Raw genomic sequence first — 22200 nt, 5'->3', positions numbered from 1 at the left:
ATCTCCTTCTACAGTCTCTCTGAGTGGGCAATTTATTCAAAGCAGTTCTTGAATGGACCTCGTGTAATATGTCCACCTCCTCTCCAATATAATGGCCAGTGTTGGTAGGTTTTCTGCCACTGTGGTGCATACTTGTTGCCTAAAGACCGTCTTGTGCCCAGGCCCCTGCAGCGCGAAGTAAAACATTCTCTGTCCACAATGTTGGAGTCAGGCGGCAGGATAATGGCAGTCATGGACCTGGTTCACAAGCCTCTCCCTGTTCCTGACAGGAAGTTATTTCTTATCCAGTGGCACCATGACAAGTGCAAGTGTCAGCTGCCTGTAGGTTCTGAACTTTCCTTCAGATGGCCATGAAGTTCCAGTCCAGAGACCGTGCCAGAGTAGGCACACATGGAACCGCGATTGAGGTCTGTGAAGAATAGATGTCCACCTGTCAGAAAAAAGTGAATTGCACATCCTTTTTTTCCGGGGCCTGATCTCCTGCGTTTCTTTCTGGGGAGGCTGGTGGTAGTTCTTGAGTTCACTCTACTTCTCCTCTACTGGCCTTTCAGGGTTTTGATTCCTTGTCTTTTACTCATAGATATCCTGTTCTCTCTAAATCCTCCCTTGCACCAGGGCCTTTACAGAGGATGCGCTGCAAGAGTTCTGGGGAATCCTCCATTTACCACCTCCAGAGGTTTTATAATCAAGTGGATGGCTCCCCGAGGCCCCCAGGGCTCTTCTGTGCTTCTTTAGGGGTAATGAACAGCTGACGTTATCACAAGATGCAGAGATGGAAAAGGGGTCTAACGGAGGAGATCTGAAGCCAACTCAATATGCCGCTAAAGTGGAGTTTGCAGAGTGAATGGCTTCTCTTAGCAGCTGGGAGTGCTGCAGTACTACACTGATCCAACACATCAAAGACACAACGTTGAGCCTAGGAGCACCTGATAGCAGATTCAGTTCAGGAAAACGTGCTGACATGGATCTATGAAGCATTCCCTAGTTTATTTAGGGAAATTACATTTTTGCCAAATTTCTTTTGCCAATCCCCCCACACATGCCCTTATACCACTCCCCTACCCCTTTCTATAACTAACCCAATCAATGCATCTATATTTTTTCAGTAAAAAATAGTGGTAAGAAACGCTGCAAAAAACTAATTCAGGAAAAATATCATGTAGCAAAAATAAATAATACTGTTGAAGCTACACAGCCTTGACACTTGCAAATAGCAGTGGAGGTGTCACAGTTGTCCGTCCTGATGGCCAGGGTCAGCAGCAGAATACCCTATGGCCAGAGGAGCAGAACCAAGATTGAAGTTAAATTCCAAGGACCCTAGAGAAAATGAGTAACTACAGAGGAAGTGCTGATGAAGAGTCTGAAAAATTGTGTCACAACTTCACAGTGAGAGATGTCACACGTGACCACCACAAAAGGCAAGTAAAACATTCAGACAATTCAGGAAGTTGCAAAAAGTACTTTCTAACTTGCATGGTTATTCATTTGTTTTATAATCAGGGTGGGGGCAGCTACATTTGTTAGTGTTACTTTTAAAGGGCTTGCCTTCTTGGATAAGGACAGTGAGACAGTAGGTTGCCAATATACATCTCCTCCAAGAAAAACTGCAAACTGCAGTGGACTAATAAGGTATTACCTATGCTGTAAAGGGCTTGCCAATGGGCAGTCGAGTCCATCTAAGTTATGTGTGCACTAAGGTTGTGAATGAGGTAGTTTGTATCAAGCCAGCTCTAAAAACAAAGGAGGCATATGTCCATGTGATCGTCTTTCCATTTACTGACAACCTCAGCGAAAGCAAATGGTATAATGTGATAATGTCAGGCATCTTACTGTTTGCTTTCTGTGTCTTCCTTGGACTCCTGGCTCGAAGTATTTTTTCTATATTTCCACTCTCTTTTACAGTCTACAACAGCTGATATTCACGAAGGGGCCAATCATAATCCAGGACATGTGTTTACTGGTTCAATGGAAAAAATAACACCCACAGGTTATGTCAAAACATATTAACCCAAAGTATTCATATCTTTTTTACATTGCACAGAAAGGAAAAATAGCCTTATGGGTGTTGCTATATGTGTACTTACTTACTTACTGTGAAGTAACACCATACATTTTCTTCTGTTCAGATTACACTCCTGCAATTAGCCCAGATATGCTATTGAGGATTAAACATGAAGAGGAACCTTATCCCACAGATTTCTATGGTCCAGCGGAAATGGGAATGTCTACTAGCCTAATCCCAGGTGAGAGCAACACTATTTAAACCTTTTGTTTTCCACTCTCAACATGCCTTACACCAACCCATGCCACATCTGTCCCAGTTATGTTAGCAACCTTCAGTTTTATTTGAACACTCTAACCCTCCAATCAGTCAAGCAATTTCAATGTTACAATTCAGAAATTAAATGATATTTTATTTATATTGCGCTCATACACAAGTGTTTCAGAGCGCGACCAGGCAAAGGGAGGAGAACAGGGGAGAATAAAAACAACGATGTTACTAGGCCCAGTGACATTGAGAACGCGCAAGTGCATGGGAAAGGGAAAAGGGGGAAAGTGCATGGAAGGGGGGAGAAGAGGAAAGTGAGGAACAGAGGAGAGACGGAATAAATAATTAGTAAAATAAATAAATAAAGGCGATAAACAGTGGTAGTGCAGCCAGCAAGTGGCAAGTGCTAGGTTAAGCAGATAGGGTATATCTGATAAGTGCAGGAGGAAAGTGGGTGGGGAGCTGTATAGCTACAGAAACAGACCCCAGTTCAAGGGGTGGCCCGGAGGCAGTGCAGGAGGGTGGCAGGGTGAGCAGGTACCTGGGCCCGAAGGACAGAGGGTGGGCAGGTGCATAGTGCCGAGATAGAAAACAGATCAACAGGGGAGAAGAGGGGAAAAGGCAGAAGCGAAGAGGAAGGTCTTGAGGTGCTTCCGGAACCAGAGATGGTTCTCCGCAAGTTTCAAGGTGGCAGGGAGGCTGTTCCAAAAGGAGGCCCCAGCCGAAGACAGAGTTCTAACACCAGCTTGTTTCCTCGGAAAAAAGACTGACCCTGAGGGAGTTGGAAGTAGACGAGCAAAGGGCTTGAGATGGGGAGGTATTTACGGAGGGGTAATTTAAGGTATTTGGACCCAGGCCCCAGAAAGCCTTGTGGACGATGCAGAGGGTTTTCAATGTAATTCTTGCATCCACTGGAGCCTATGAAGGGATTTCAGAGCTGGAGAGATACAATCCCAGGTCTTGAGGCCAAGGACAAGTCTTGCAGTCCTTTTCTGTATTAGTTGTAAAGGGCAGAGAGTGGACGCAGGTAGATTTAGAAAGAGGCTGTTACAGTAGTCCAACCTAGAGAGAACCAGAGCGTGGGAGACAGTGAGCTTCTGAGGGAAGGAGAGGATAGGCAGAGTACCTCTGAGGAGGTGCAGTAAGAGGTTTGACTTTTTAGAGACGTCAGAGATGTGTGTGGAGAAGGAAAGTGTGGAGTCAAAGATGACCCCGAGGTTCTTAACCTCGCAGGTAGGGGTAGGAGGAGGGCCAAGGGAGGCTGGCCAGAGAGTGAGGGGAAAGGATGGTGAATGTGTACCAATGAAAACATAAAAAATCTGGCTCTTCAATCAAGCTCAAATTGAACATCCTGCCCCACCTGGATTTCACTTTGCCTTGCTTTTCTAAGCACCTACAATCAATTCATTTTGCGGTGTGCACTTAATGATTTATGAAAATCTTAACTTGAACAACAGTGGTTTAGCCTTTTAATATAGTTTTCTTTGTGCTAAGCAGCATTCATACTAGCAGAATCCATCATGTGATCCCCAAAGCAAGGGAGTGCAAGCCCAAGATGGAAGCACAACCTATGTGTGTGAATGCAACACAATATAAAGAATTTGAGGGTACAGAACACAAGATTGTCACACGGTAATGGCAAGGTGCACATCACTCATTTTTATGTCACATTTTAACTTAATGGGGGCACTAGACAGGTCAAGTGCAATATGGCAGCTTTCAACAAAAGCTTGTCAAGCCCCACCATGCACATTAACTATCGTTTACTCACCCTGCATCTGATCTTGGCTGAAATCCTCCATGCTACTCTTCTATTTTGAGAGTACACTGGAGTGTGGAACTGTCCGCATTGGTGCCTGCAGGACTCAGGCTGTGGAACTGCGAGAGGAGGTCACCCGGATGAGCCCCCTCTTCCACTGCCCCTCATAGGGCATGTGTACTGTAATCCACTCTGCAATATGAGACAATGGGTGGATGTAAGAGTTTCACAGGGAGAAGAAGTGTGGAGGACCCCTCTAATATTTCTACGCACCTGCCAGCATCTGATTGTGGATCCTCAAAGCTTAGGCTGATGTGGTCTGATCATTTTCGAGCGCAAGGTGCGTGCTCTTGACAGTGGCATTGCAAAAAGGAGGTGGAGTGTGACTCAGTGGTGGCTGATGGGTTTGAAAGGTGGTGGTGTGTAAATTCCTGGGAGCGAATCAGGGAGCAAGCGCAGCGTGCAAGCCAACCCACACCAAGGGTGTACAGGGAGGATCTCTCCCCGCGAGGATATTTTTGAAAAATGGCTTCCAACATGTGCAAGTTACTGTCCAATCCCACAGAAATATGACATAAAAACCATTAGGTTTTACATTCTAATGGTGGTACATTATTCTTACGTTTGCAAGTGTGATGGTGTATTTTACAGCGGCTTGTATTTGAGAAGAGCTGGTACTATGTTGTATCATACAGCATAGTACCAGCTCTTCTCAAATACAAGCTTGTATGCATAAAGAAATATATTATATAGATATCCAGTAATGATGAAAAAATATAATTTTGTCATGCTGTCACTGGCATTCATATGCTTTCATCCTTTTACTAAGGTGGGATTTAAGCATTATCTGAAAGAGGAGAAACTAAGCTAAAAGATGACTTGTTTGCTTCAAATTAATGCAACATTCGTCCTACATCTAATGGCTGTCTGCCTCGCTGTGTCATCATTTCTTCAGTTGCTCAAAGTTGAAACACGTGGAATGCTCAGGTCACAGAAATAGCACATACATATTGCATGAAGAAAAATGCAATAGAAATAGTTAACTAAGTTTATTATTTTCAGTGTGGTATTATCACAATCAACAACCATAACATCATATTCTGATCAACAATTAAATATAAACTTCCCATATCTCACTGTTCTGTCAAATAGATCACTGACCATACACAAAATCATAACATGTAAAGAGATTGAAACAATTAAATAATTAAATGAAGGTATAGCTCACAAAATAACTGCAAATAACTCGTAACAGAACAACATTCAGCTTTCAATCATTTTGAAAGTGTGTACACAAATTTTGCACGTCTATTTTTCAGAGAGGCAAATTTATCAATAGTCTGTGTATTGAAGTCCGGGATCTCTTGAATGAGTTCTTTTTCCATGGACAACATGGCCAAAGCATTCAGATGTTCCTCAGTCATTGTGTTTCACAGGAATGGTTTAACTCGCTTCAGGGTGGAGAAACAGCGTTCAGACTCTGCTGTTGTCATGCGTGTAGTGATCAGTATCTTTAATAAATGCATTGCCTCACAAAATGCTTCATCGAGATTGTTTTCGATGAACAATTTAAATAAAGAAGTTGCCCCACTTGTACTACCTAATTCCGGTCTCTCATACAATTGAAAGCTCAATGCGCAGTCTTTCCTTGTTTAACATGGGGTACGCTTGGACAGTTGCAGTCAGTGCATCATTGGGGAAAAAACTACCCATGTGTTTGAAATAGGTCACTCTGCAACAATTTGGCCCCCTCCAAGTGTTTAGTAAATGCGAAGCGATCTTGGGCATGTGTAACTATGATGTCACATACTTCTTTTGCCAAATGAGTGGTCATGCTAGTATTGCGACTTGCAAAAGTTGCCTCTGATGGGAGTTTAGCTTCCAAATTGTCAGTGCTTTCACGTTCTCTGCCAATGCACTTGATAAAAGTTGCAGTAGCTTTCTGCACATACACAGAATCAATATCTCACTTCTGAAGCTGGTTATATAGAATGTTAACATGTGGCAATATGTCAGTGAACAAAAAAAGGAATAAAAAGAACTCCCCGGGCCTCATGCACAATACCTCCCTCAAAATCATCCCGTTTTTCAGTGATCTCAAAGCATCTATTGAGTGCGTCCCTATGCAGATATATGGCCTCTACTACCCAAATATGGCAGCTCCAGCAAGTGCACGATGGTCTTGGAAGTTTTTTATCCGATACCTCATCTAGAACTTCTTTTTGGATAATGAGAAAAAAATGCACAAAAGCCAGAGATATCACTAAAGACAATTCTAACTTCTGATATTTCTGAAACAGCTTGTTCCATGACGAGGTTAAGCTGGTGTGCATAATGGGCATTTGGATACACTTCAGCTATTTTCTTTTGGACTCCACAAGACAACCCCCTCATTACACTCGCACCATCATATGTTTGAGCAATTACTTTCTTTTTATGGCAATCGTCAGGGAAATCTTTGTCAAATGTTTCCATTAGGGCAGTAGTAATGGTTTGCGCACTACAGTCTTTCATATGAGTAAATCCATAAAACCTTTCAATAATTCTGAACTGTTCGTCAATGTAGCGATAGACTAGCACAGACTGAGTCTTAGTGGAAACATCAGTTGTATTGTCTGCCTGAATAGCCTCATAATCTGTGAATTTTAACTGCTCTACAATGATCTCTCTAGTGACCGTGAGCATGCAGTCAAGTAACTGATTTTGAATTGTTTTTGAAGTACCCTTAAATACTGTTGCATTCTTTAAATGCAGTTCCATTGCACTGTCTATGCTGCATACAAATACCCCAGGATTCAACAAATCTTCAGTTTCATCATGACCACGTAACGCTAATTCAAATGCACCACAAAAGCGCACACAGTCGATTAACTTTGACATGCTGTATCGGTTTTTATCCACATCCTCATTATGCTTCACCACGCTCTGACGATAGGCATCGTCCTACTGTGTTGCAATGTTGACACTTCCCAACATGCGCAGCTCTAATATATTCTCGATAGGAGATTTGCACGATTCGTGTCTCTTGCTTTTTTCTGACAAATGCTTTAAGTCAGTGATGCCTGTTTTTGTCCAGTTCCTTTCACCTGCAAACATGCAGGGGAAGCAGAACAAAGACTGGTTAGCAATGCTACCAGTGAGCCATGTCTTCTATTCATATGAGTGTTTATGAAACAAAAATTAGGCAAGTTTGTTCTGTTAATACTGTTCTAAAAAAACATTTTTTTACAATGTGGGGAGAGATGCGCATTGATTTTTCCAACTGCATCACCACGCTTGCCCCTCCCAAGCACTGTGGGAGTAATGGTAAAGAAAGAAGGCATTCTGAGGTTTCAGAAGTCGTGGGATTTCTCTGCTGTAAAAGAAAACTAAAGTCACTGTATACCATTCAACTGCAAGTTAGCAGGACATCACCGGGTAAGTGGGAGCAGATACCCCAACATTCTAAAAATAGTTTCCAAATGGACAATAAGTTTGCTTCTTTTTGACCCATATGCAGCATGTGGTTTCTTCCTAATTTATATGTTTTATGACCTTCCATTTTCACATGTCACCCTCTCAGCTAGCCATCAATAACATTCTTTAGTCTGTACTGTTCATCCGATTTTCCCCGCCACTTTGGTCCTCACAAACATATGCTTGTTTTCTAATTTTTTTTTAAAGCTGAGCACCCAACCCTACAAAAGACTCATGCTAGCTCAAACGGCTTGTCGTTCTGGAGAATGGTCACTGCAATGAACTTTCCGGAAGGTGCACTATGGAGGTTGAAGTCTGATGTTTTTAGTTTCACAAATAACCTGGACTGGTTGGATTTGTTTATGCAAGGTGTTCTCGATGCTCTGTAAAGAGAAATCGAGAGACTGATCTGAGAAAGGGCAACATAGAGCAGTATGAAAATGGTTTCAAACATGAAGGAAAGAGTCAACTGCTTCTAACATTGAAGCTGTATGCTGTACTCAAATAGTCTCATAACAATGTGCAAGAAAGTTAGATGCCCCCACACAAGTGAGTTTGCCCACTTGTGTGGCACTTTCCCCATAGTCTCTGAAGTTACCCTCCCTACATTTGAAGGGTTAGCCCCCGTCCCCACCAAAATATGTTGCCTTCTCTATAAAAAACACAATTAAGTAAACACCCAGAACAACATAAATGTTATTGTAAACGCCCTACCATCTGACATTCCGTCTGTATTCATTTTACAGCTTTTGCTGTAATATTTTTTTATGCACTAACTACCCTCAAATATTGAACTATTATGTCACAGTTTGCCTTCATGCAGTAACCCCCACTATGCCTAAAGCTAGGCCTGTTGCTTCTCCTATGTTGCTGCTTGCAACCCTGGCTATGTGTGCTGATTTTCTGCATCGCCATTGATGCTCAGCTGGCGGTCCAATAAGTCGGCCCTGCATTTCCAGGGCAGTGCTCTAGGATGGCCCTGGAGTACTGACCGGGCCCAGGGAATGATTTGAAGCCAAGGCCTAGCCTGGCTGCCGCTGCAGACAGTGCACAGCACGTGCACTGTTGATGAAATAGATGATTTTGTTCAGTTAAGTAACTTAAGTCGCAGCCTTCAAGTTATGTTAGTAACATAACTTGAAGGCTGCGACTTAATTTACTTAACAAAATCATCTATTTCATCAACAGTAGCAGTGACGCTGCTGTCTGTGGTGGTCACAGTGAGTGACCTGACCATCCACAGCCGCCTGAGGTACAACACGCGCAGCGATTTGACACACACGGGTGACGACGTTGCACCATGTATCAGGATACCCAGCTGATTGGGGGAAGTGGGGTCTCCAATAATCAAGTGTCAGTGTCACCCCAAACTGAACCAGCTTGCCTGTTTAGGTAGAGCAATCCAAGTGTTTCCACCCTCTTCCCTCCTAATCTGCAATCTCTGAGACAAACCTTGCTAATTTAATGCACGTCAATTCACCACAAATAAATAGCAAACAGCACTGCTCCCCGTTATGTACCCCAAGAAGAAAAACATATGGCAAGCAAAAAATGCATCATTATTTCTGATGCTTGTTAATCTGCTTAGAATAACATGCTGTGCATATAGTCCGACATCTAGTGGTAACTGCAAGAGTATTGCATCTTGTCTTTTGAGGATCGAAAGGGGACGTCGGCATAGGCGTGTCTGTAACACTATCCCTAACGTGACGTGTAGTGTACCCAGAAATCCTCACGCATTGGGGTCCCTCAGATTGTTTTTTTCCGGCCAGCTAACTGGTCACCTTATGCGGAACTCTATCAAAAATTGCAATTTGTGAAAATCCTGACCTTTGGTCATTTATACAACTTTCGTCACTTCTTCAATGATTACTGAACCGCCGCCGTAGACAGAACAACAGACTTCGACTGCTGGCGTCGCAGTCGTCGCTGGCCCTTCTAGGGAGAGAGGATTCTGGGGGTTCCTTTCTTTTAAGAATGTATTTCCTTCTCCCCTCTGTTTGCCCCTTTGGTATTGTTGTCGCTTCTGTTTCCCTGCGCTATGGACAGGACTCCCATTTAAATGTTTCCCTTCCTGTAAGGGAACATTTCCCTAGAAAGACAAGCACCCTCGATGCAATAAGTGTCTCCCCTCAACCACGCTGAAGCGTCCTGTTGGCACTGTAAGCTCCTGCGTCCTAAGACCATACAGGAGCGTTGTGTAAAACAGTGGGCAGCCTATGCAATGTCGCAGGCCGAGGGTAGCTCTCCCGCTGCCACAGCCGCCGAAAGCGATGAGGCCCATAGCGACGACCATGGCTCCGACATGGACGCCATTGACCTGACAACAGAGCATACTCGCTCCAAGCTGTCCGTTCCCGGCCCCATAGGCACAACGCAAGTCATGCTATGGGGAGGTTACACCCCGGCGACGAGAACGCACCCACATCACATGGGACTAAATACACAACCCCCGGTACTGCTTCGGTCTCTCAGTCGAAGCGGTCAAAGGCGCCAACGGGTGCATCGGGTTCCTCAGCGACACCCGCCGATTCGCAGGATTAGCAACCCTCCCCGCAACCGTGTCAGCGGCATGCGTCCGGGCATTCTGTAACTAAGTGCGCCAGCACCAAATCCCATGTTGACGTGCCTTCTAAGAGCTCGCCGACGCTTAAGAAAACTCTGGTTGTGCTGAAAGTTTCAACGCAGCCACCCTCTCAGCCTAAACACCACCCCGTAATGTTGAGCATCAGCGAAAGCCTCGCAAAGATTGTCTTGGCAGCTGGTAAACGCAAGTATAGATCGAAAGACGTATCTAAACGCCCCGGAAGGGCGGGATAGGCCTAAAAGTACATCGAAAGAGATGCCAGAACGCCCTAAAGAGCAACATGACTTTACAGAGAGTCCCCAGTCTTTGTCTAAGACTCTCAGTGAATGATGTTCTAGACTACAGGATCCTCTAGAGGATTCATTTCCCTCTTTAGACACTTCTGGGTCATCTTAAAGGACTAGGGAGAAATGTGAGTGGTGTATGAACAGGCTAGAAAAATGTGTGTAGATTTTTCAGAGTGGTTTACCCGAAAAAGGCCTCGTGAAAAGATCCCTTATGTTGTACCCACAGTAACTAAATAACACGGGACCTCAGACCCTCTCCATGAGGGGGTCTTCGATCTTTCAGACCCTGAAGAGGACAACGTCAAGGAAAGGGAAGGGGTCACAACGCCACCCCTAGAGCTCCCCGGCCTCTGGTCAAAAATGACTCTTAAGGGGATCACATCGGACCAGTGGGTGCTCAAGACCGTCACCCATGCGTACTGTACAGAGTTCAGCCGGCCACCTCAGTACAGACCCCAAGATCCAGGCGCCTGACACCGGAACACCTCCAGATCCTGCTACAATAGGTCAAGATCCTGCAGGAAAAGGGCGCCATCAAAGTCGTCCCCGTTTTACAGGTAAACAAGATTATTTATTCAGTGTACTTCCTTGTACCCAAAAAGGATCTAACCATGTGCCCTGTGCTAGACTTGCATCCAGTGAACAAGTTTGTCAAACCCCCAAAAGTTTTGTATGGTGACGCTGCAAGAAGTAATTCCTCTTCTCATGAAGGCGGATTACATGGCAACATTGGACATGAAAGATGCATACTTTCATATTTCAATGTTGCCGGCACACAGAAAGTACCTAAGGTTCATGATAGAGGGCAAGCACTATCAGTTCAAGGTCCTTCCCTTCGACATTGCCTCAGCCCCAAGGGTATTTACAAAGGTATTGGCAGTGGCAGCGGCTCACCTGCGCAGGCAATGCATCCCAGTTTATCCTTACCTCAACGACTGGCTCATAACAGGGGACTCCTACAAAACATGCCTAGCAAATACTCCAAGGACGGTCAACCTTTTATTCAGTTTGGGATTCTCCATAAACGAGAAGAAATCCAGCCTGAACCCCAGTCAAGTGAAGCAGTTTCTAGGGGCTCTTATTCGGACAGAAGACGGGCTTGTCTTCCCCTCCAACAAGAGGGTTCAAAACATGCTGTTACAAAACCCTAAGTATGTAGCCGGTCGCGAGGTGACAGTACGCAAGGCCATGCGACTGCTAGGTATGATGGCGTCCTGCATTTACTTGGTTCCTCATGCACGTTTGCGCATGCGCCCCATGCAGGAGTGGCTAAACAACCAATGGTGTCAGTCCAGTGGACTATGGGACGATCTAGTGGTTGTCTCGGTAGCCCTTGTTCTGTCTCTGAGTTGGTGGTCGAGGGAAAAACTCTTGAAGGGGAAAGCCTTCACCACCACCACCACAGTTGAAGCCACTCTCATGACGGACGCATCCCTCACGCGGTGGGGGGCTCACCTTCTTCAACAGACGGCGCACAGGGTTTGGCCCCCAGCGGTAGCTTCCAACCCCATAAACCTGTTGGAGCTACTAGGGGTGTTCAAAGCACTGAAAGCCTTTCAGACGCAGCTACAGGGAAAGACAGTACTGGTCCTCACGGACAGCACCACAGCCATGCATGTAATACCTGAACAAGCAGGGGGGCGCTCATTCTCCAGGGCTGTGAAATCTCAGATCATTTGGAAGTGGGCTCTCAAACACAAGATGTTTCTATTGTCTCAACACGTTCCAGGGGAACTCAATCTTCTGGCAGACGTGCTCAGCCGAAACTTGCCACTGCCCTTAGAGTACGAATGGCGACTACTCGAAGACATTGTCTCAAATGTTTTCGCAGAATGGGGTTTCCCAGAGATCAACTTGTTCGCAACTCTGGAGAACTCACAATGCCCAGATTATGCCTCCAGATACCCTCAGAACCAATCCAAGGGGAACGGTCTCTGGATAACATGGTCAGGGAAATTTGTTTACCCTTTTCCCCCAACTCCCCTACTCAACAAGATTGTGCACAAGATGCACCAGGAACCAGTGGCCATGATTTTAGTGGCCCCATTATGGGCAAGCCAACTCTGGTTCTCCCATCTGATGGAAATGTCTCTCTTTCCTCCAATGAAGCTACCTTGCCCTTATAACATGTTGTCTCAGGGCAGGGGGGGAAACACTCCATCCATGCCCGCAAGCTCTCAACTTTGCGGCCTGGCTGCTGAAATCTTAGAGTTTGGGCATCTCCAGCTTCCTCAGAGATGCATGGATATACTCAGAGAGGCAAGGAAACATAACACCAGGCATTGCTACTCGAATAAATGGAAATGCTTTGTCATATGGTGTAATACCAAGGACATCAATCCCATTGAATGTTCCCCTACACATATTGTGCTATACCTGACTCACCTGCTGGACTCAGGTCTTGTATTCAATTCCCTAAAGGTACACCTAGCTGCACTTTCAGCCTACACTACGTCCCAACAGAAAGTGTCTTGGTGGAAGATCCCAGTTATTAAAGCTTTTATGGAAGGGGTTAAGAGAATGTATCCTCCCATTTCCAACCCGGCTCCCGGATGGGACCTTAATGTGGTGTTAACCAGACTTATGGGGTCTCCCTTTGAACCTATGCACAAAGCAAGCACTCACTTACAAGACAGCCTTCCTAGTGGCAGTCACTTCTATACGAAGAGTTAGTGAACTACAGGCCCTTTCTATTCTAGACCCTTTTGTCACAATTCACAGAGATACGGTAGTTCTGCACACTCACCCAAGGTTTGCGGCTAAATTCATTTCAAAGTTCCATGTGAACCAGTCTATAGAACTGCCTACATTCTTTCAGAACCCTACAAACGTGGTTGAAAAGAGCCTACACACACTATATGTGTGCAGGGTAGTCATGTACTATCTGGAAAAAACTAAACCACTAAGGAAAACAAACCAGTTTTTCGTTTCAGTGGCACCTGGTAGAGAAGGGGACCCTGTCCCTAAATCAGCTAGCTCTAAATGGATTGTCAACTGCATCACACTCTGCTACAAACTTGCCAAGAGAGAACTGCCCTTCAATGGCATTAATTGCAATGTTCCTCTCGGATCCATTTGCAAAGCGGCAACCTGGAGTTCTATACACACCTTTACAAAAGACTATTGCCGAGACACTCACTCTAGGTCTGATTGTCAGGTGGGCAAGCAGTACTAATACATCTTTTCACTACTGTTCCTTATCACATCCCACCTCCAACTCCGGGTACTGCTCACTAGTCTATGCACAGCATGTGATTCTAAGCAGATTAACAAACACCAGAAGACATGCATTACTTACCGTAATAGCATTTCTGATGATTGTATCTGCTAAGATTCACATGCGCCCACCCTTCCTCCCCGCTCGGATGGAAGAAACATAGACGTGTAACTACTTCTCTCTTTCTGTACTCGCTCACGATAGTCATAAGGCTCCCTCACGATAGAACAAATGCAATCGGAGGGACCTCAACGTGTGAGGATTTCTGGGTACACTACACATCACGTTTGGGATAGTGTTACAGACACGCCTATGCCGACATCCCCTTTCGATCCTCGAAAGACTAGATGCAATACTCTGCGGTTAACACTAGATGTTGGACTATACGCACAGCATGTGAGTCTAAGCAGATACAATCATCAGAAATGCTATTATGGTAAGTAATGCATGTCTTAATTTGCACAGCAAAGAAAGTCCTCTCTTGCATCGTAACATGAAATGCAATGAAGTCTGTATTATATTATCTATAACAACTGAAGAATGAAAATCATCCTAGTGCCTAGGGCTCAGCTGGCTGTTTCCAACATAATCCCCAGCCTCGTATAGCACAGGGTAACACAGAGAGGAAGACACAGCCCCCTTCCGCTCCCTATTGGTGTCTACTGCAGGGGGCACATCTTTGATTTTACAGGCAGAATCTCACCCAGAGCCAGGCCATCGTAGGGCCAAAAATAAAAGAAAACCAGACCTGGGAGAAGCCCGGACCCTCAACCAACGGCTGCACGACAAGAAGGTGTGCGTGTGGTGTGTGAGAAAAGGGGGTGCGTGAGGGTGAGGACACACAACCCCCTTCCTGTACATTTATGACACTCTTTTAAAACATATCACATGACCGAAAAATGATTAAACTGCGAGCAAATATTATAGACACACTTTCTTCCATCCCCCATTTCATTTGAGGGGTTCTCTACCTGTTGCGTTTCAACTGTGCCACTTTTTCAGTGCCATGTAGATAACCGTTAAACCAAGGCTAGTATACATTAACACACTACATGTTTATATTTGCGTAACATCTAGCAAATACGAAAGAAACACACAGTGAATGCAACCCGTTTGCAGATATTGGCCCACTCAGTGTGTATTAATTAAGTGTATAGCGCATAGGGAGGAGGAGAGTGACTACTCAGATCCCCCCTGCTCCTGCACTTGCGCGATCTAAATGACACCTGGCCTAGTAGGATCGTTGTCTGTCTTCCCCTTATTCCCCCTCCCTGCCTTGTCACGCCTTGAAACACTTGTGTATAGGCGCGTTACAAATGCCATATCATATCATATCATATAAATAATCTAATTATTAATCTAATCTAATTGCCTAATTAGATTAGATTAATAATTAGATTATTTATAGGCCTTTCCTGGACTGTTGTGCGAGCTGACTTTCTGCTGAAGACCTCGGGGGTCGCCATTGGCGACCCCCGAGGTCTTCAGCAGAAGTAAGTCAGCTTGTTCACAATGTAAGGCGGGGTGTCCACGCAACTTGAACTGTTCTTGGGATCTCAGTGAATCTCGTGCTAGGCTAACACTTGGGTGAGAGAGCCGAGCCCACCAGCTGAGCGTCGATGCAGCCTTACCCAGCAGGGCTCCAGGACGTCCTGGTTCTGGAGCACTGTCCTGGGGAATGAATCATTTGAAGGCCAAGTCCGGCTGGCAACAACAACTTGGGCCAAGTTGTTGTTGCCTGCCGGGCCGTATACTCACTAACTTACTTAAACTTTACTTACCGGCAGGGGCGGTCCGGAGGCGGAGGATTGACTTCTGGCAAATGACAAACTTTTTTGCCAATGTCAAAGCAAGGACCAGGTGAAAGTAAAGTACTAGGCCCGCGCACGTGGGCCCTGGCCTACAGCACAGCTCTTCTTCAACACACAACGATCGAAGAAGACTAGAGTGAAGGTGGCGCACACACTCTCCGCCATCACCCCACCCCTACACTGAAATGGCGAACAGCCAATGACATTTGTGTTGCTATGCTGCTCCTGACCTGACTGTAAGTAAGGTCAGGTCAGGATCCAATTTGCGCTGTTTGCGCACATATTATTAATATATATTACTGGCGGGGCCACCCCTCTAGCGCTCTGCTAGCCTCCTAGTTTCATAAGTTTACGTATCTCCGAGCTCCACGCACTTTACTATAGAAGAAAGCTGCGTAAATCGGGATGCGCCCCGCTGTGGCAGCCGGCCCGGCCCATGAATGATGATGAATTAAATGAAGACAGCTGCATTTATTTATTTAGTATTTGTTGCTGCAGCGCCCCCCTGCTGGCAAATGCAATTAATCAGATTGAACCTCTATTACTTGGAACATTTACACGCCTCAGTGGTGACCCAGTGTGGGGGTGGGAGGTGCCCCACCCGCCCTATGAAACCGGCTGCCACTGGTCTGACTTAATGAATGGGCCTAAATAAGGCATGCATTGCACAATGCACAAGACAGTTAAGGAGGTCTCCATTGCAGAGCCAGATGGGTAAATCCAGGGGCAGAGCCTAGCAGGTGTTATACACCTGAAGATTCATGCTAGCCATGCTATGTGGGTTCCCCTGAACAACATTTAGGCTGTTGCGTTTTTATCAGTTAGCACTCCATAATTAGCCCAGAAAAACATAAGGATGTGGTGGGGTTGTTTACATTATAAAGAAAGTGCTGTTTGTTTATACGTTAGTTGACAGCTTTCTCCTTGAAAAGGTTATAAACTATATATGGGAAAACCGGGCAGAAAGCAGTCCGTATTACAGTTTGTGTATAATGGAATAGGGACTGCACCCAAGGCCCACAACAACATATGTGAGCAACACCTGTTGCCAAACTGAGGGTGAGAAAAATTGAGCTGTTAAGTCTATGTTTATGGAATTTAAGACTGGCGTTAGTGGCATCAGAAGTAAGTTTGATAGAATGGCATTTAAGGACAATACTGTTGGGGAGGAAATTAAAAAGATGGCCAAGCAACTAAAAGTGATAAAAGTGAAGAGTGAGAACCTGGAAGGGAGGTCTAGAAGAAACAGCCTAGCACAGAGGCAGTTTTGCAGTCCTAGGGTATCACAATTTGTAGGATTCCTTAATGGGGATGATTAAAGACCTGTTTCGGGAGTCACAGATGTCCTTGTTCCTCCGTGTCTTTGTGGTGAATAGTGTGCACCGGACTGGCTACAAAATCCCATGCCTAGACGGCTTCCTCCCCCATTGTGGCACAGTTATTGCTTTACTGGGAGAGAGACAATATCCTCTGAATGGCCAGAAAGGAGTCATCATTGTCCTTGAGGAGCGATGCAATCTCCCTTTCCCTGACTTTATGAAGTCTTTCAGGATGCCCGGATATCATTCTTTTTTTTCTCAAAATTTGTATTGGTTTTCATAAACAACAACATGATTGGTAACATGACATTCAATAGGTCTGAATCAATAAATCTTGAGTGCATTGCTGCCCCCGTCAAGTACATATATCAAAATATCACATCAATTCGCTAGAAGATCAGCCACCCTCCTCCCACCTCCCCCATATTTTCCCGGCCTTAGTTGGACAACCCTGTGCAGTGTAGATTCTTTTTTCCAGTGACATGCAGATGTCCAAATTGACACCCAATCAGTGTATGTGGGGCTGCCTGGTGCCCCCATTTTACGGCTATGTTACGCTTGATGAGGCGTTCGCTAGATTCAAATAGCTTCTCATTACGAGTGAATGCAGTTTCAACCCAAATCCCAAGTAGTAATAGTTTAGGTTCATATGGAATTTTTGTGCCCACAGTTGCAGTTAATCTATTGAGGCATATGTCCAGAAAAGACCCATCCTCATACATTCCCAGAGAACATGAAAGAAGGTGCCCTCACTCACTGTTCCCACGCCTCAGACAATTTGGGTTATCAATGTTCCCCCACCAATAGAGCAATGTGCAGGGGTAGTACACCCTATGTAGTATTTTAAATTGCACTAGGCATAGTTTTGCTGAGATAGCACTGTCCTGAGGGAACATTAATGCCTCCACCCAATCTTCAGACTCAATTGCACCTACATCCGACTCTGGTTTTGAGTCTGGAGATTTTTGTGGGTAGCGAACGAGGAAATGGCCTAGTATAGTATACACTGCAAAAGTGTTTAAAATGGAAGCGCTCGGCGCTCCAGTCCCCTTCCTCCGTGCCCCCCTTTCCCCAGCCCAATCCCGTCTCCCAACCCTCCCCTTGCACCATGATTGGTGTCCTGGCCCGATTTAAAAAGAAAAAAGGAAAACAAACCAATGGTGCGTGGCGTCCTCGCCAGCACCATCACTTCAACCAAAGAACTGGCTAAGGTGAGTGTGCTCCAGATGCCCCACAACGCTTCCAAACACTGCAAAAGTGTTTAAAATGGAAGCGCTCAGTGCTCCAGTCCCCTTCCTCCTCCCCTCCTCTTCCCCAGCTCAAGCCCGCCTCCCAACCCTCCCCCTGCACCATGATTGGTGTCCTGGCCCGATTTAAAAAAAAATAAAAAAGGAAAACAAACCAACAGTGCGTGACGTCCTCCCCAGCACCATCACTTCAACCAAAGACCTGGCTAAGGTGAGTGTGCCCCAGATGCCCCACAACGCTTCCAAACACTGCAAAAGTGTTTAAAATGGAAGCGCTCGGTGCTCCAGTCCCCCTCCTCCTTCCCCTCCCCTTCCCCAGCCCAATCCCACCTCCCAACCCTCCCCCTGCACCATGATTGGTGTCCTGGCCCGATTTAAAAAAAAAAAAAGAAAAAGAAAACAAACCAACGGTGCGTGGCGTCCTCACCAGCACCATCACTTCAACCAAAGACCTGGCTAAGGTGAGTGTGCCCCAGATGCCCCACAATGTTTCCAAACACTGCAAAAGTGTTTAAAATGGAAGTGCTCGGCGCTCCAGTACCCTTCCTCCTTCCCCCCTTCCCCAGCCAATCCCGCCTCCCAACCCTCCCCCTGCACCATGATTGGTGTCCTGGCCCGATTTAAAAAAAAATAAAAAAGGAAAACAAACCAACAGTGCGTGACGTCCTCGCCAGCACCATCACTTCAACCAAAGACCTGGCTAAGGTGAGTGTGCCCCAGATGCCCCACAACGCTTCCAAACACTGCAAAAGTGTTTAAAATGGAAGCGCTCGGCACTCCAGTCCCCTTTGTCCTCCCCCCCCTTCCCCAGCCCAATCCCGCCTCCCAACCCTCCCCCTGCACCATGACTGGTGTCTTAGCCACATATCATGAACCCTCCCAGGGCAGCCTCTGCCCAGCAGCACCTGCGGCTAAGGACCCCAAGGCCAAGGGCGGCTCCAACATTGGCGGCTCCAACATTGGCGGCTCCAACATTGGCGGCTCCAAGATGTGTCTGCAGGCGTCCGCACTTGGATAGAATTGTCAATATCAGCATGCCCACACTTAGATGGAATTGTGAATACTAACATGTCCAGACTTGGATAGAATTGTGGATATCAGCATGTCCACACTTAGATAGAATTGTGAATATTGGCATGTCCACACCTAGATAGAATTGTGAATATTAGCATGCCTAGACTTGGACAGAATTGTGAATACTAGCATGCCTAGACTTGGATAGAATTGTGAATATTAGCATGTCCACACTTAGATAGAATTGTGAATATTAGCATGCCTAGACTTGGACAGAATTGTGAATACTAGCATGCCTAGACTTGGATAGAATTGTGAATGTTGGCCTGCGTCGCATCTGGATAGGACTTTGAATATTGGCATGTCCACACTTAAACAGAATTGTGAATATTGGCATGTCGACAACTAGATAGAATTGTGAATATTAGCATGTCCAGACTTGGATAGAATCTGTGAATATTAGCATCTAAGTCCACACTTGGATAGAGTTGTGGATATTAGCCTGCGTCACATCTAGATAGGACTTTGAATATTAGCATGTCTAGACTTAGATAGAATTGTGAACTCTAGCATGTCCAGACTTAGATAGAATTGTGAATATTAGCATGTCCAGACTTGGATAGAATTGTGAATACTAGCATGCCTAGACTTGGATAGAATTGTTAATATTAGTATGTCCACACTTAGATAGAATTGTGAATACTAGCATGTCCAGACTTGGATGGAATTGTGAATATTAGCATGTCCAGACTTAGATAGAATTGTGAATATTAGCATGTCCAGACTTGGATAGAATTGTGAATACTAGCATGCCTAGACTTGGATATAATTGTGAATATTAGCATGTCCACACTTAGATAGAATTGTGAATATTAGCATGTCCACACTTAGTAGAATTGTGAATATTAGCATGCCTAGACTTGGATAGAATTGTGAATACCAGCATGCCTAGACTTGGATAGAATTGTGAATGTTGGCCTGTGTTGCATCTGGATAGAACTTTGAATATTGGCATGTCCACACTTAGACAGAATTGTGAATATTGGCATGTCGACAACTAGATAGAATTGTGAATATTAGCATGCCCAGACTTGGATAGAATCTGTGAATATTAGCATCTAAGTCCACACTTGGATAGAGTTGTGAATACTAGCATGTCCAGACTTGGATGGAATTGTGAATATTAGCATGTCCAGACTTAGATAGAATTGTGAATATTAGCATGTCCACACTTAGATACAATCGTGATTACTAGCTTGTCCAGACTTGGATAGAACTGCAAATGTTAGCATGCTAAAGGTCAGGTAACCCACTAACCAATAGAAGCTCAAACTCTCCATACTTATTTCACTCAAAAAACTCACACAACCATCTCTCGCACAACAAGCCGCACGCACTTCACAACACTGCAACAACACATAAGCCAGAGCAACAGCACACGCGGACTGACACCGATCCAATACCCTCACCAAAGTTCAGTATCTGGTGTATACCGAGCTGAAGCTGCCAACAGAACACCACTCCTCTCACTATCCTACTCCCTCTTCACCTTACTAACCCATCCCACCTTATCATTTACAGATCCGCCAGAGCACCTGGGGACCAATTCCGTTGGTGACGGTGCGCGGTACAATTGCCTTTAACATTTAACATTTAACATTTATAGTGTGGAGGTGACCTTCTTCATAATGCGCTCCTGCAGAATATTTCTCTCCATTGGGGAGCATTGCAGGATCTCCTGGAAATCTCCTATTTGTGTGTAGGGCGTGCAACAGTTGTATATAATGGTAATACTCTGTACTTGGCAATCGGTTGGAGAGTTGAAACTCTCTCTGAAGGGCACGAGTACACCTTCCTCTATCACATCGCCTATTGTTAGGACTTTAGCGGTTCCCCATGTCAGGAATGTGTCGATCTTGTTCCCTTTTAGCATCTGTGCATTATTCCCTAAAGGTTGTGCCAGTGTGAGTTTATTCCCTCAGCCAATGTGTTGGTGTACCTCTTTCCATATCTGTACAATGTATCGCAACATGTATGGAAGAGAGAGTCCCTGATTTTTCCCATATGGTATTTGGATCAGATCAGTCACCCCCCATCCATGCTCTCTCTGCCCATATGTGAGGTAGCTGCGGGCATCCGTGCAGCCAATCTTTTGATGGTGCCAGTTGACTTGCCCAATAATAGCATTGTACATGTGGCAGACCTAAGCCGCCTTCCCAAACCGAGCGCTGCTTTGTGGCCAGTGCAATGCAGGGTTGTTTGCTACCCCATAAGAGCTCCCTGAGAGCCTTATCAATCCTGTCAAATTCCCGTTTGGGGACCCTATGCGGTGCATTCTGGAGTACATAGATGTATCCGGCAGCGCTATCATTTTGAATAGTTAGTGGGAAGGAACACCAGTGTTTAACGTCATAGGATAGAGATTGTGTAAGAGAAAACCCGAATGATCTGCTTCGATGTGGATGCCTAGATAATGAAAGCCTGTCTTCTAGATCTTAAATGGGCAATGAATAGGGATAGCTTGGTCTGCACCTTGGAGTGGGAAAATATGGATTTTTTCCAGTTCACCTTCACCCCACCAAAGGACTCATTTTCTCAGAGCCAGTTTATTACCACTGGACAAGATTGAATCATGTTTCCCATATATAACAGTAGGTCATCGGCATACAATGAGACCCTGTCCTCCCAACCAGCTGGCCATCGGAATCCCATCCATGTCTGATCTGTTCTTAATAGTACTGCAAACTGCTCAATGACAGGGGGGACACCACTGCCTTGTGCCAAGCCCCAATGAGAAAGTCCTAGAAGTTGCCCCATTCACATTGACTTCAGCCATCAGTGATTCATAAAGCAACTGGACCCACCATGTAAGGTTGTCTCCAAATCCCATTTTATCATGATCTTACATAAGCTTTCCCATCGTACAGTATCACATGCCTTCTCGAAATGTGTCGCGAGAAGCGCACGGGGCTCTTGGAGAGTGGAGGCATGTTCAATTGCCAGGTGTAGACGCCGTAGGTTAATTTCCGTGGATTTATCTGGCATATAGCCATATTGGTCTGGGTAGATCAAGGAGGAGGTAACCCATAGCAAGCGATCAGCGAGTACCTTGGTTAGTATTTTAGCCTCCCCGTTTATGAGTGAAATAGGTCTGTAGTAGGCACATATAGCAGGATGTTTACCCTTTTTTCGGGAAGACCACTATACTTGCTTTCCGAAGGTCTCTGGGTAGAA

The 22200-nt window shown here is 45.3% G+C and overlaps 1 protein-coding gene across 1 annotated transcript in view; it reads left to right on the top strand.

The window, feature by feature from the left end:
• Positions 1 to 22200, top strand: part of LOC138582136 (zinc finger protein 585A-like) — a 293496-nt gene that overhangs the window by 242605 nt on the left and 28691 nt on the right. Inside the window, exon 11 of the mRNA XM_069653148.1 lies at positions 2127 to 2243. Coding sequence (XP_069509249.1) covers positions 2127 to 2243 — 117 coding nt within the window. The remainder of the gene's footprint in view (positions 1 to 2126; positions 2244 to 22200) is intronic.

Source organism: Ambystoma mexicanum, chromosome 3q (genome assembly GCF_040938575.1).
Source record: "Ambystoma mexicanum isolate Mex_15411 chromosome 3q, UKY_AmexF1_1, whole genome shotgun sequence".
Taxonomy (NCBI): domain Eukaryota; kingdom Metazoa; phylum Chordata; class Amphibia; order Caudata; family Ambystomatidae; genus Ambystoma; species Ambystoma mexicanum.
Note: the sequence above shows the minus strand (reverse complement) of the source record. Positions and strands in the feature narration are given on the sequence as shown.